We start from the raw sequence: 12,320 nt of genomic DNA, 5'->3' as shown, positions 1-12,320 counted from the left end.
GGAATTCTAGAAAGAAAGATAACATATTAAACAGAGACAGTTTTCCAGCTGTGAAATAGGAAAAGGCTATTGTTCATAAGACAAAAGACCCTCTGAGATGCTTAAATTTAACTTTCTCCATTTAAACAAAGTATTAAAGCACTACTAAATCAGTCCAAAATAGAACAGGAATAAGTGAGCAAAGTGCCAGATGCTTGGCTGGAAGTCCTGGCCATTGCACTGTGGATATAACTTTGCACCTACTAAGAAGCTTTTCACAGAGATGTAGTTTGTAACACAGGATTTCATCCCTGTTCTCTAAAGGAAGTCCTCAGCCCAAAGGCGTCAAGAAGCAGATTTTAATGAGAATGGAAAGAGACTGATGTCTCTTCTTGTGCTTCCATGAGTAATCTTTGGCACTCTGTTTCTGTCAACAGACAAGGGAACTTCTTTGATGAAATTATGGTTGTAATATGAATAAGGATACAAACCAAATTACACCCTGCAGTATTCCACTGAGGCTGACTTTTGGATCCAAAATGCTCAGAAAACATTTGAGTTGTCTCTTAGGGGAAAGGAATCCCTGAGCAGTGTGAGAAACAGTGTAGGATTTCTGACCTAGCATTGGATTCATTCCTATTCACTCATTCATTCTGGCATAGTGGGTATCCCTAGGAGAAGAGGAATCCCTAGCCCCTACCTGTTGGTATGAGTGATCTACATGCATTTTTATGCTATGCAGAACACCTGTACTGGTAACCAGGAACTCATCTACAATGTCTAGAAGCCAGTTTGGAGCTACTACTGCTGTTCTGACCAGGGGCCAGACACCCAGAAGTCTGCCCAAGCAAAAAAAAAAAGTAAAATGCAGAGCTTTCAAGAGTATCCCCCAGATGCCTTCTGTCTCAGGCTGTGTCGCAGAACTCTAGAGAGCTGCAAACACAACAGCGTCCTGCCAAGAGAGGTGTTCTCAAGCCATGGTGACAAGTTGTTGGGTTTTGTCACTAGCTACTGCTGACTACAAATTTTAACTGAAACACTTTGATGGCAGTGATGAGAGGGACATACAAAGGTGGTTTTGTGTTCATGACAATGGTAGTAAATGGGAGAGCAGAAAACCACTGACTCCACTTGGCTGAAACCTTCCATGCAGCAACAATAAGAAAGTCCCAAATTGCTGCAATACTGTGAGCAATCTGTACTCCAGTTTTAGTCCTTCATATAGTCATCAGGATCATGAAGATTATCAAAGAATCACTAGCTCTTTATCTGTGCCCCCTGCATGGTCTGTTTTTAGTAGTACTGTGTGGAAGAATATCTTAAATAGACAGGTTAAAGAGAAGAAGTCTTTTCTAGTTACAATAGTATAATGCTTTTTGAAACGCATAGCAGCAACATAACTATATTTTAATATCTAATGCTTTGCACCCCATAGTCTAATGTACTGTTTATGGAAGCCTATGCCAAGAAAATATAGAATTGTGAGCCAAAAACTGTCATTCAGAATAAGAACCAGTGGTATAAACTTATGTAAATATAATCCATTAAATTTTTTAATTGGTTTTCTCCCTTAATAAATTGCCTGCCTCTCTGCGTTTACTCCACAGTGCTTCCTTAATAGAGGATATACAAGCTTCTTTCAGTCAAGAGAAAAACCTCCTTTTCTCTATGCTGTGTTATCAACAATTCAACATAATCTCTTTAGAGAACAGAAAAATAGCATTTCTGGGATTGGAGCATGGGTATACAGAGGTCAGCAAATAACTATCAGAGTTTTAAAATGCATCCAAAATGCAGATCTCTGACATCAGCAAAAAACCCTGAAAACAGCACATCACATCAAATTACCTCATAGCTATTTGCATAAAGGGTCCAGAGGCAGTACAGTATAAGAACAGAGACACAAGCTATCCAAAGAGAATTTAGCAACAGTTCTATTGGATACTGTGTGTGTCTGCAGCAGAAAAAGGGCGAGTCTGGAGCTCAGATGTGCAAACAGCTTTAAGGGACTAAGCAACCTCTTCTTGGCAGATGCATCAAGCAAAAATCTGAAACTACAAACCAGGTAATTTACCAAATCATTTCCTTTTTAGCTGATTCTAACTTTCTGTCTAAAGATTGCTCTGAGCCAAATAGCCTACGCAATATGCTTAGGGCTTTTATCGAAGGACTTCATCAGAAGTGATAGAAACCTGCCACCAAGAGAGGTAATAAATTCATTCTCTATTCTAAAAATTTTTAGAACTTTATAAGATTGTGCATTTCTTCTACGTTCTGAAGATACAATTAAGCTCGATGACAGCTATACTAGTATTAAAGACATATTCCATTCTACTGAAGGAACTCTGCTTACTGGAAAATAAATCTGTATGTGCATTAGGAAGTCCAGTGTTAGCTAGATGAAATAGAAAAACAGTTGTCATCTGGGCAAGGGGTAATGTAGGGTAATTATGGCTCTGAAAAAAATGAGGTGCTTCCCCAAAGCAAGGAATCTCCCTGACTGACAGAGTGTAGCTCTTACAATACTGACAAATACACAGACACACAGCTCCTTTAAATACACAGAAACAGGTATTTGAAACTAATGGACTGTTAAAGCTGGGCTTTAACTAGAGGTGGAATGAAAGTGCTGCAAATCCCAGTATTGCTTAAATTGAACCCGTAGCAAAGGGAATTGCCTGGTGGAGACTGTTAGTGCAGATATATGTGTGTGTACCTCACTCATGCAGGGCAACAGGTAACACAGAGTTCAAGAGCGAAATTATTTTGCCTTGTGGCAGAAGGCAAAGCAAAATCACTGGTTTTCAGAGCTGTGTGTGCATCAGGAAGCTCGGTGTTTAAAATGTCCATATTTATTCTGCCAGAAAATCAACCAGGTGCCTGGTTTTAATTGTGACAAATTTACAGATTCTTTGAAGAATAGAAAACAAACTGAGAGGTTAGTAACAAAACTGAGGAAGGACCCTCATAAGCCTTGAATCTCTACACCAAGGCCGTGTTTCTTTTTCAGTGTTTGGAAATACTGCTGTTATTGCTAGGTTTGTTTGCTTCATCGTCTTCCCTGTTACTCTCTCTCCCAGGAAAGTTGTAGGAACCCTCAACCACACAATGTCATCTATCCAGCTGCCACTGCTGCTCCTCTGCCTGACCTTGTGTGGTGTGTGCCTCAAGGAGAAGCCACCCTTTCCAGAGGGAAGTGAGAACACGGGAAGAAGTTCCCTGGATGACATCCTGCAGAGATCTGACAGCCTCATTCTTCAGTCTGTCTTCAAGAAAGCTGAAAAGGAAAGAGAGATTAATAAAGGTATGTGTTACACTGGGGACACTCATCTAGTTTTGCTGGCATAGCACTTGCCTGAGATAATTAGATCCAATGTATAGTTCCCAGGTTCTGATGTATATATATCTTACTCTAAGGGAAGGATAAGAGATCTGCTGCGATACACTGACACAGAGTTCCCAAAAGTCACTCTTCTCTAAGATCAACCTACTTAGGCAATGCTGTACCATCACTAAGCAATTGCTGCATAATAAAAATGTAGAAGCCTATCACAGAAAACTTGCTTGTCTGGTAAGTACTTCCCTAGGGAAGCTCTAAGAGGACACATGGAGGACATTCCCCAGTTGTGGACCCCATAGCTAATGTTATTTGGAGGTGGGAGTGCTACCATTCCCCGACTACCTCAACCCACTGGTTCCTACACCCCAGCAGAGGTGGGCTTTTCCACGGCTGGGAATGCAGAGGCTGCTCCTCCTAGCCTGCAGACGCTCTACTCTCACTAGTCACTGCAGCAGAAACAAATCAGACTGTAAGAAGCAGCACAGAGGTGCCTGCCACCAAGGAGCACAAAGCTCCTTCAGAGTGGAAAAACGAGCTGGCTCATTTGTCCATAGAAAAAGCCTTCTTCCCTCTTCACATGAATGCTGAAAATTGATTATGTTGGTCCAAGACCTGAAATATTGCAAAGAGCTTAAGAATGAGCATGAGATACTAATGGCATTATGACTGGTAGCTGGAAATACTGAGCTGGCTTTCAGATGTCCACATCCCAGCTTCTACGTGTGTCTCAGACCTATCTTTTCCCTGCCTCCTGCTGATTTCCAGCTCTTCACCATACGTGACTTCTGCAGCTGACTTCTTCCAGCTGCTCAGCATCTTTTACTCACCTCCCTTTACCTGAATCTGACACATTTACCTGTATCAACACATTAGGCTTAATTATTGCATGTCTTTCCATTTGGCTGCAGCTAGTTCCTACTGTGTCAATCATCCTTGCTAAAAATGTACCAGAACTGTTTTAACAGATGCCATCTAGGAGTGATCAAATTCAAGACCATACTTGCAGTTACCTGTGCAATTAAATGGGCATAATGAGCAACAGATAATGGTCCTGCACCATACAACTCCACAAATTCCCATTTCAACTACCTTAGTGAGGACTATGGGGGCTCATTAACATTATTCTTTTCCATGGACAGAATCAAATGTGCCTCTGCCAGAATGGCTTTCCAAAAGACAACACCTTGGGAAAAAGTACTTGAGTGAGCTGGAGAAGAGACAGCATCCTGGGAAAAGAGATGTTGAGGAAGACACATCTTATGGAGACATCCAGAAGAGGCAGCATCCAGGGAAAAGAGAGATACAAGACGACCTTGACAGCTCTCTGGAGCTGAAAAAGCGACAGCATCCTGGCAGAAAGTCCCTGTTGGCACAGGATGCTGACAACCCTAGTTCACAGCTGACCTACTTGAATGAGTTATCCAAAAGACAGCATCCGGGCAGAAGGTATCTGGTCTACAAGCACCAGCATCCTAGCAAGAGAGGCTGGAATGATGAGGTAGACTTAAATGATCGATATGGTGAGAAACACCAGCACCCTGGAAAAAAGCACTGGAATATTGACGGCCCAGATGATGCAGGCCCCTGCAACTTTCAGGAGTCCTTCACCTGTAACAAAGGCAGCTTGTTGCTTGATCTAGTAGAAAATGTTGGCAAAGAAAAACGTCAGCACCCAGGAAAGAGATCAGCATGGGAGAGTGAAACAGAAGAATGAGAAAATCATTGTGTATCCTTCGCATTGGTGAAGCTGCCAGATCACTAAAAAATTATGTTCACTCCCTTTTCTGCTTCCTGCTGCTGACCTCTGCGCCATTTTTCTGTGCATTAATGGCTTTATCACACGCTTAAAAGTAAAGGGACTGAGGAGGACAGTTGTATGGGCCAGGCAAGTACTGAGAGTCTCCAACTCACCCGCTCCAGAAAAATAAAAGTGTTTATTTCCCTATGGGCCTAGGCCCCAGAAAAATACCACTATGTGTGTCCAATTTTCTGTTTCCAAATTACTAAAACAGGCTGTTAAATCTCTGTTCTGATGCTGCTAAAATGAAATAATTATATGGTTTCTTCTCACATCAGTGAAATCAGTAAATTAATGGAGAGGGAGAAAAAAAGAACAACATACATGAGTTGTTTCAAAACTAAATTGAATAGGTTTTCAACTCAAAATGATACATTAATGAGACCTGAACCCTTGTGTGCTACAATCTGTCTAGACAGTAAGCTAGGAGAGATAGGAACTGCTCCAGCTTGAACAGAATAGATGACTGACTTTATAGTTTGACTTGGAACTGGCACATAAAGCCTGTTTTCACCTAAGAGGCTGCACAGTGTAAAGCTTTAATGCATCCCAGAGCATCTCAGTTGCAAGCTGTGAACCTGTGTACACCCTATAGCAGAACTCCCTCCCTGGTGTGTCCACACTTGAGTCATGCCACCTGAAATCATGCCTTCTCAGATATTTACAAATTAAGCAAGCAGACATCCTTTTCTTCCAAGAAGGATTTCTGATGTCTCTTCTCTCACATGAATGCTTTTACTTTTGTGGTGAGATTCCCAAAAGTGTTTATTTGAAATGAATCATTCAATAAACATCAATAATCAACTCTGGGTGTCCTTACTGTTGTGCAAACACTCTGTAATAGAGTGAAAAACATAAACCCAACCCACGCTAAATAAATATAAACATCAGAGTATTTTTCTAGGCACAATCTTCTTGCATGCTGGTGGTCAGCACATGTTTATATATAAAACTGTTTTGCTACTGAAGTGGAAGGATGATTTGCTTAGAGATAGATTCCCTTTTTAAATCTGCTACCTGTATGACATACAAAGTTATGTATCTGGGCAAAATCCACAGTAACCTTCTTACCTTGTTCACAGGGAACTTTACCAGAAGTGTGATTTCCTGTTCACAAGTCTAAAAACTAGATTTACAGGGTTTTGTAATCAATACACGGTTACTGAGGGCACTGAATTATTCATAGCATCACTTCTTGTCTGTATTTCACTAAAATGCTATGTTTTTATAAACAAATTAGTATGTTTACCACTGTCATTCATCCTTCTCAATACCGTCATGACACATTAGTGCTTTGAGTGTTCCTTCTAGATATGATTGTCTGCTTCCTCACTCAGGGCCTCAGAGCATTTCCTTAGGTAGACGAGTTAGTTTTGCCATACAGTTTAGTTACCCTGATCATCTCAGTGAGCTTTCCTGATGTTAACACTCCCAGGCTGCTCAGCCCTTAACACAGTCTATGTACAGGACATACAGAGCTCTTCTATTGACAGGGGCTTTCTAATTTACAAGTGCTGAAGAAATCCTCAGAGGAGGCAGCTGGGAACATTCTATGCACTTCATATTCCTTCAGCACACTCTCTGTATGGGATGCCTTTTAAAATGTTCATTTTTCATTTTACAAGGAAAAAAGGATCTCTCTAAGGAATACCATTTCGCATGCTATTTCCAGCAGTGAAGGAATGCTGCTCACACCTCAGGGAACACTACTACACAAGACCACCACCACTGCTATAAAATCTCCCAAATAAGTGAAAAACAGGAAAGAAAAAGTTATCAAGTGGGTAAACATGGGCAACAGCAAAAATGCATCACAGTTCCTGCAAGACAAGGAGGCTGCTGTGGCTGCTACAAGAAAGCCAAGGTGGGAAAGGGAGAGAAGCATGAAAACCCAAAGTTGTTCACTCGCCCTAACGTGGCACCAGTCATGCAAAATCTTATTTCCAGCTTTCAATGAGACTAAACCAACCATGCACAGATGAGTTCTTTATTTACCTCAGGTTTACATTTCTGGCATGTTACCAGTCATTGTGGCATGGGAATTTGATTCCTAAAGCACAACTTTTACAAGTATGTTCAAAATGAACCTTTTTTTGCTCTTGTTTTCCCCCAGTAGAAGGAAAAGCTGATGTGAACAAGTTGTACAATAAACATTTCCTGCAACTGTCTGCAACTCCTGTTCTGTGCCCCCTCCCACACACTTATCAGCCTCGACCACTTTTTTAACCCACTGTAATTAGCATGGGCTGAGTGTTTCCAAGGGACATGTTGCCCCAACAAACCCCTTTATTACTACTTTTAATGACTCATTAGTTGGAGAAAATTTGACAACATCATCGCCATGGCTGAAGTAGAATCACTGCTTGCCTGGTAACTCACTTGGCAAGCATTAAACAGCCAGCTGCACTTTCAAAGCATTGGTCAGGACATTGCTATGAATAGTAACTATGATAAAAATCAGGCACATGGAGAAGCACTGCACAAGGGATGAGTCTGGGCAAACTCCAGACTGTACAGAGACATAGCACAAAAGATGCAGACAGAGGAATCCTTCTGGTTTTAGGAAATGGATAAGTGGATGAAGTCCCACTTCCCTTCCAGTAAGAAAAGCATGAACTCTGCATCCTACAAGGGTCATGAGGAAGGATTCAGGTTGAACAAAAAGACCTCTGATGGGAAAGTTCCTTGAGAAAATGGAATTATCTTCATGCCTTGAGATTACTTTTGTACCTCTGTGAAGATATTTGTCCTTTGTTTTCCTTGATGAAAACACTGCAGCTCTAAAGTCCTAAGACGGAAACCAAGAAAAATACATTTATCAGTTATCTGTCAATTCACTCTGTCTGCTTACATGAGATGAAGGAGCACAGGCTGAAGGAGGGTAAAGCCTCCCCTAAGAACCAGAATCTGATTGGATCACAAATTGCACTAGTATGCTGGAGCATGATACTGATTCCTGACAGAGACAGGGCGTGTTAGATATTAATGTAATGGAACAATCCTAGCCAAAAGGCAAAGACAGCTCTTGAGTTTATTTTCAGCCTCATTCACTCACAGCTAACACACACTGCACCTTCCTCAAGTTCACATGAACTGGAAAGGGGGGAAATTTGGACTTAAAACAAATACTCTTGCAAAATCGGATGGAGGTAAACCAGGATTCGACTTGCCATATCAAAGGAAGCGATTTCATTGCCGTCTTCTCTCTATAACGGATATCCTACCTGAATGCAATTGACTATGATGCAGCCTAGAGACTTCAGTAGCAGATTGGTTTAGGAAAAAATGTGAGATTATGAGCGAGAAAACTAGGGAAAGTGATGTGCTTTGAAGAGGTTGCCTAAAATATGATTTCTGTTTTATACTGATTTTCACATATGTTTCCAGCCTAAGTTCCTTCCTGATTCTGAAGCTGCTACTGTCTGGGGTGTTTGAAGAAGCTATTGTAAAAAGAGAAGAGGTGGAGGAAAGAGAAAAGCAAAGACAAATGAAAAGTATAGTAAAACTATATGGAAAGTTCTCTGAGCCAAAGCAGTCAAGACAAACAGTATGCTCTTTAAACAAGCAGGTGCTTGTTTATAGGGGTAACAGAAGACAGGAGAGGCTACAGGAGGCAGCACCCAAATACAGAGGTGCTTGAAATCTGAAATGAGCCCTGAACATAATCTAGACATTGTGGCATACAGATCCTACAGTTAAAACATTAAATAGAATGCAAACACAAAGGAATTCTGAATCTTCCTTACTGCCCTTTATAATTCACCTACTCTAGGTACAAGTGGTGCCACTCCCCAGCATTCAGGCCCAACATCCCAGATTCTTCAACAGTAGTAAGGGCCAGATAAATTTATGCAGATGACTGGCCTGCCAGTGCTGAAGCAGTTAATAGGCAAATCAGACAAATGGGGCTCAACAAGCTGTCAGCTGCAGCTCTTACAAATCACCACCTGCCAGTTTTGATTGAGGAGTCTGCAAACACAGGAAAAGCCATGGTTTAGCATGGAAATGGAGCTTCTGTCCTCTCTGCACAGACTACTTAAACGAATTTGGTTTGTATCAAAATGTTTACTCCAAGAAACTGGAGTACACCGAATGCATGAGCTTTCTTTAAAGGAACAGCGATGTGCTCCTTTGTGTTCCTCAATTCAGTTCTATGATCAAAATGAAAAATACAGAAATTATTGGTTTAGATCCACCTAAATGAACAAAATTTTTTTGCAAATACATTTAAATCAACGCTGTAGGAAGAATTTCATGCTAATCCCTTTCAAATGTTAGGAGATTCAAAATTATTTTTTTAAAATCATCATTAAAGCACAAAACTGAATTTAGGCCAATTTTGCACACAGCGCCACTCAAAATCAACTGGCCACTTAGTTTAGGAAGAACACTCTGATCTTCCAAAGAACATTCTGATTTTCCACTCTGCTTCCACCCCAAAGTCTACACTGAATTCAAAACAACTTTCAGATATTGAACACATTTTTTACAGTGAGTAAGCTGTACTTGTACAAAAATGTCCCACTGCATTCCTTGAGAAGTAGATGGACATCACCAAGAATTACTTCTAGTCTACATTTATCTCTCCCGTGCTGGGATCAGATTCCATTATTTAACATTTCAAATGGCGCTGAAGATATTACAAGTCGGAGAATACATGTGAACATAACTGGAAGACATTTCTGACAGGACTATGCCATGGCTACAGGGCTGCCTGTCCCCCTTCTCAGTTGTATTCCCACTGTAGCATTTCAGTAAGGTTCAATTTGTCCCTAAATACCTCTCTTCCTATCGGAACTAGCTGGATGAAAAAAAATCATGTTTGAAGAAGTGAAAACTGGATTGCTTTAGGCTGACCTGGATTTCTTCATTTTGTGAACACTCTCTGTGTGGGAAAGTATGATGAGCCTGACTAAGCAACAAGCAGCCAAAATCTATCCACATTTACACCAGCACAAACCTGGATTGTGCTCCTCTGTAAAAAAACATGGGGCTCTCAGAGACACAGGAGCCCACATTTCCCTCTGGGAGTGCACAGACACCATTCAACACATCACTACATCTGGAAGGCTAACTCTGTATTATCACTTCTATAATTCTCTCTGGGAGTCTCCCAACCAGAGTCTAATACTCTCATAAGGATTCAGATCATCCCAAACAGTGCAGTCACTTAATGTGCAATGCGTTCCTCAGAAAGTGCTGAAGACTTTAAATTCAGAAACACGCAAACAAATGGCACAGTCACCGAAGCTGTAGAGCAGCACAGGTTTAAGGAAAGAGCCTGCTGTTCAGTACAGCCTCGCTTTTCATTACACCTGATCCTCTCGGCCTCTGAATGACAGGAGAGGACCGGGCTGCCAGCGGCCAAGACCATCCTGCTGCAGGAGAAAAGTCTTTCAAGCAACCAGCCAAGCAGCCCCTGGGCGCGGGATCCACCGCAGGGCCCCGCAGGTCTGCGGTGGGCTCAGCCGTGCTCGGTGTGACACCTAGTGACAGGCACGGCTTCCATCACCCACTTTGCTTGTCTCTTCCCTACTACACCCATTGAACAAGAAATGCTTGGGGTTCCAACAGCCCCTTCACTTGTTAAATAAATAATTTAAAAGCAGAATCATACCTTCTAAAAAAAAAAGCTCAACGTTTTATAATGTACCTGAGTGCGCTGCAGGGACAGTATCCGACAAGGGCAGCTTTTACAGCATGACAAGATCCCTTACTGGTTTTCAATCAGCGAAACTGGTTCTGTTTTGCATCCTGAACAGAAGGGGGACTGTGACTGGGTGCCACACTGTTTCCACAGCGTTTGTTTCTCTGCTCATAACTGAATCAAGACTGCACAGTTTTGAAAACCAGAGCATAATGGCTCTTAACAGCAAAGTCTACGTGTAAAAAACCAGAGTTTGATTGTTTCTAACATTCATTTACTGCTATGGTTAAATCTCCAGTTCGCATTCAGGACTTTGGTTTCCCATTATCCTTTTGCTGGATGATGGAACAATAAACACAAATCCGACGAAATTCACTGGTGATGTGACAAGGTGCACCTAACAGTCAGCGCGCAAGGGCCAGATTGCAGGAATGAGACCAAAATTTAGAACGACGAGTAAAAATCCCTCAACCCATCTGTGAATGGGTTTAGCTGGGATTTGAAGTCCCAAGAAGTTGGGCATCTAGTTATAATTCATGCCTTGGAAAAACACTCCCACCCTTTACTGTTTTAAAGGGCTTAACTCCAAGCATAAAAGTGCAGTGGAAAACCACTTTTAATGTCTAGGACTCAAGTGTAAATAGCATTGTCACAGAAGATAATGTCCGCCTCCGAAACCCGTAATTCTAACAGGTGAAGCAGGAGCAGGCTCCGCGCTGCGCTTATTTCCCCCACACGAGTGGCAGCAGTTCTCTGCCAGCTGAGACCAAACAGAACCTGGCATCACAAAGGGGCCGCTATCGAGAAGCTGCCACCGGCACCGCGGCTCGCCAGGCGCTGGGGGGCTCCTGCGGCTCCGCCAGCAGCACGGCGCCCGCCTCGGAACGCTTTCTCCTGAATGCCTTGGCGGGCTACGGAAGGGGACGCCGGGCTTGTCCCCGTCAGCCACGCCGGCCCCGGGCCCGCCCAGGAGTAACGGCTCGCGGCACAAGCCCAGCGGCAGCCGGCACAAGAGGCGACTAACCGCGGGATGCGCCCAAGGAGCGGGAGGCCCCGGGACCCCCGCTCCTGACAGGATTCTGTGGCCGCGATCGCGCGCAGCCTCCCTCATACGCACCTGCACGCCCCGGGACCCTGCAGCAGGCCCCGGGAGCAGGCCCCGTTCCAGGGTGGCTGAGAACAGTGGGGCGGCCGCCACACCCCCGCCAGCGGAGGCCCTGCCCCGGCCTCGGGCTCAGGCCCTGCCCCGCACCGCCGCCACGCTCCTCGTCCACGGCTCTGCGCTCGGCAGCGCACGCCTTAGCTAGGCCCCGCGTCCCCCGCCCGCCCCGGATGAGCCCTGCTTTCGGCCCACCGACGTCCCGGTGCTCGCCCCGCCCTCCGCCGCCGCTCACCGCTCCCGGGCAGCCGGGGCCTGCCGGTGCGCTCGCGGGGCCGGGGCCGCTGCCGACACGCGCCTCCCGCCAGGCCCGAGGCGAGCCCCGCGCGGGCGGGGCGGGGCCCTGTGACGGTGGCGCGCGCGCTGGGCCCTGCCCCTTTCCCTGCGCGCCCTCCCG

General features: G+C 43.9%; 1 protein-coding gene and 1 long non-coding RNA gene across 12 annotated transcripts in view; one reads left to right on the top strand and one right to left on the bottom strand.

Moving 5' to 3' along the window:
• Positions 1–12,207, bottom strand: part of LOC136018137 (uncharacterized) — a 38,953-nt gene extending 26,746 nt beyond the window's left edge. For 4 of the 11 annotated variants that reach the window (XR_010614256.1, XR_010614258.1, XR_010614257.1 and 1 more), the window contains exons 1-2: positions 12,159–12,207; positions 3,129–3,256 (exon numbers count right to left, since the gene is read on the bottom strand). This is a non-coding gene — a long non-coding RNA (uncharacterized LOC136018137). Of the gene's footprint in view, positions 1–3,128; positions 3,257–3,334; positions 3,351–6,188; positions 6,237–7,847; positions 7,906–11,881; positions 12,063–12,158 lie in introns of those variants that run through there. The other 7 variants (XR_010614252.1, XR_010614254.1, XR_010614253.1 and 4 more) reach the window with 7 other exon arrangements.
• TRH (thyrotropin releasing hormone) lies at positions 1,887–5,921 on the top strand. The gene is made up of 3 exons (XM_065687100.1): positions 1,887–2,044; positions 3,060–3,283; positions 4,459–5,921. The coding sequence occupies exons 2-3, from the start codon at positions 3,088–3,090 to the stop codon at positions 5,031–5,033; spliced, it is 771 nt and encodes a 256-aa protein (XP_065543172.1). The 5' UTR covers positions 1,887–2,044; positions 3,060–3,087; the 3' UTR covers positions 5,034–5,921.
• Positions 12,208–12,320: the final 113 nt, after the last annotated feature.

This window comes from Lathamus discolor, chromosome 7, assembly GCF_037157495.1.
Source record: "Lathamus discolor isolate bLatDis1 chromosome 7, bLatDis1.hap1, whole genome shotgun sequence".
NCBI classification, from domain to species: domain Eukaryota; kingdom Metazoa; phylum Chordata; class Aves; order Psittaciformes; family Psittacidae; genus Lathamus; species Lathamus discolor.
The sequence above is the reverse complement of the archived record's forward strand: the minus strand, read 5'-3'. Positions and strand labels throughout refer to the sequence as shown.

Bases quoted from the DNA above. Each gene is read 5' to 3' on its own strand.
- TRH (XM_065687100.1), top strand. From the start codon at position 3,088: ATGTCATCTATCCAGCTGCCACTGCTGCTCCTCTGCCTGACCTTGTGT. The intron at 3,284-4,458 runs GTATGTGTTACA...TTCCATGGACAG, and splicing joins GGAAAGAGAGATTAATAAAG to AATCAAATGTGCCTCTGCCA.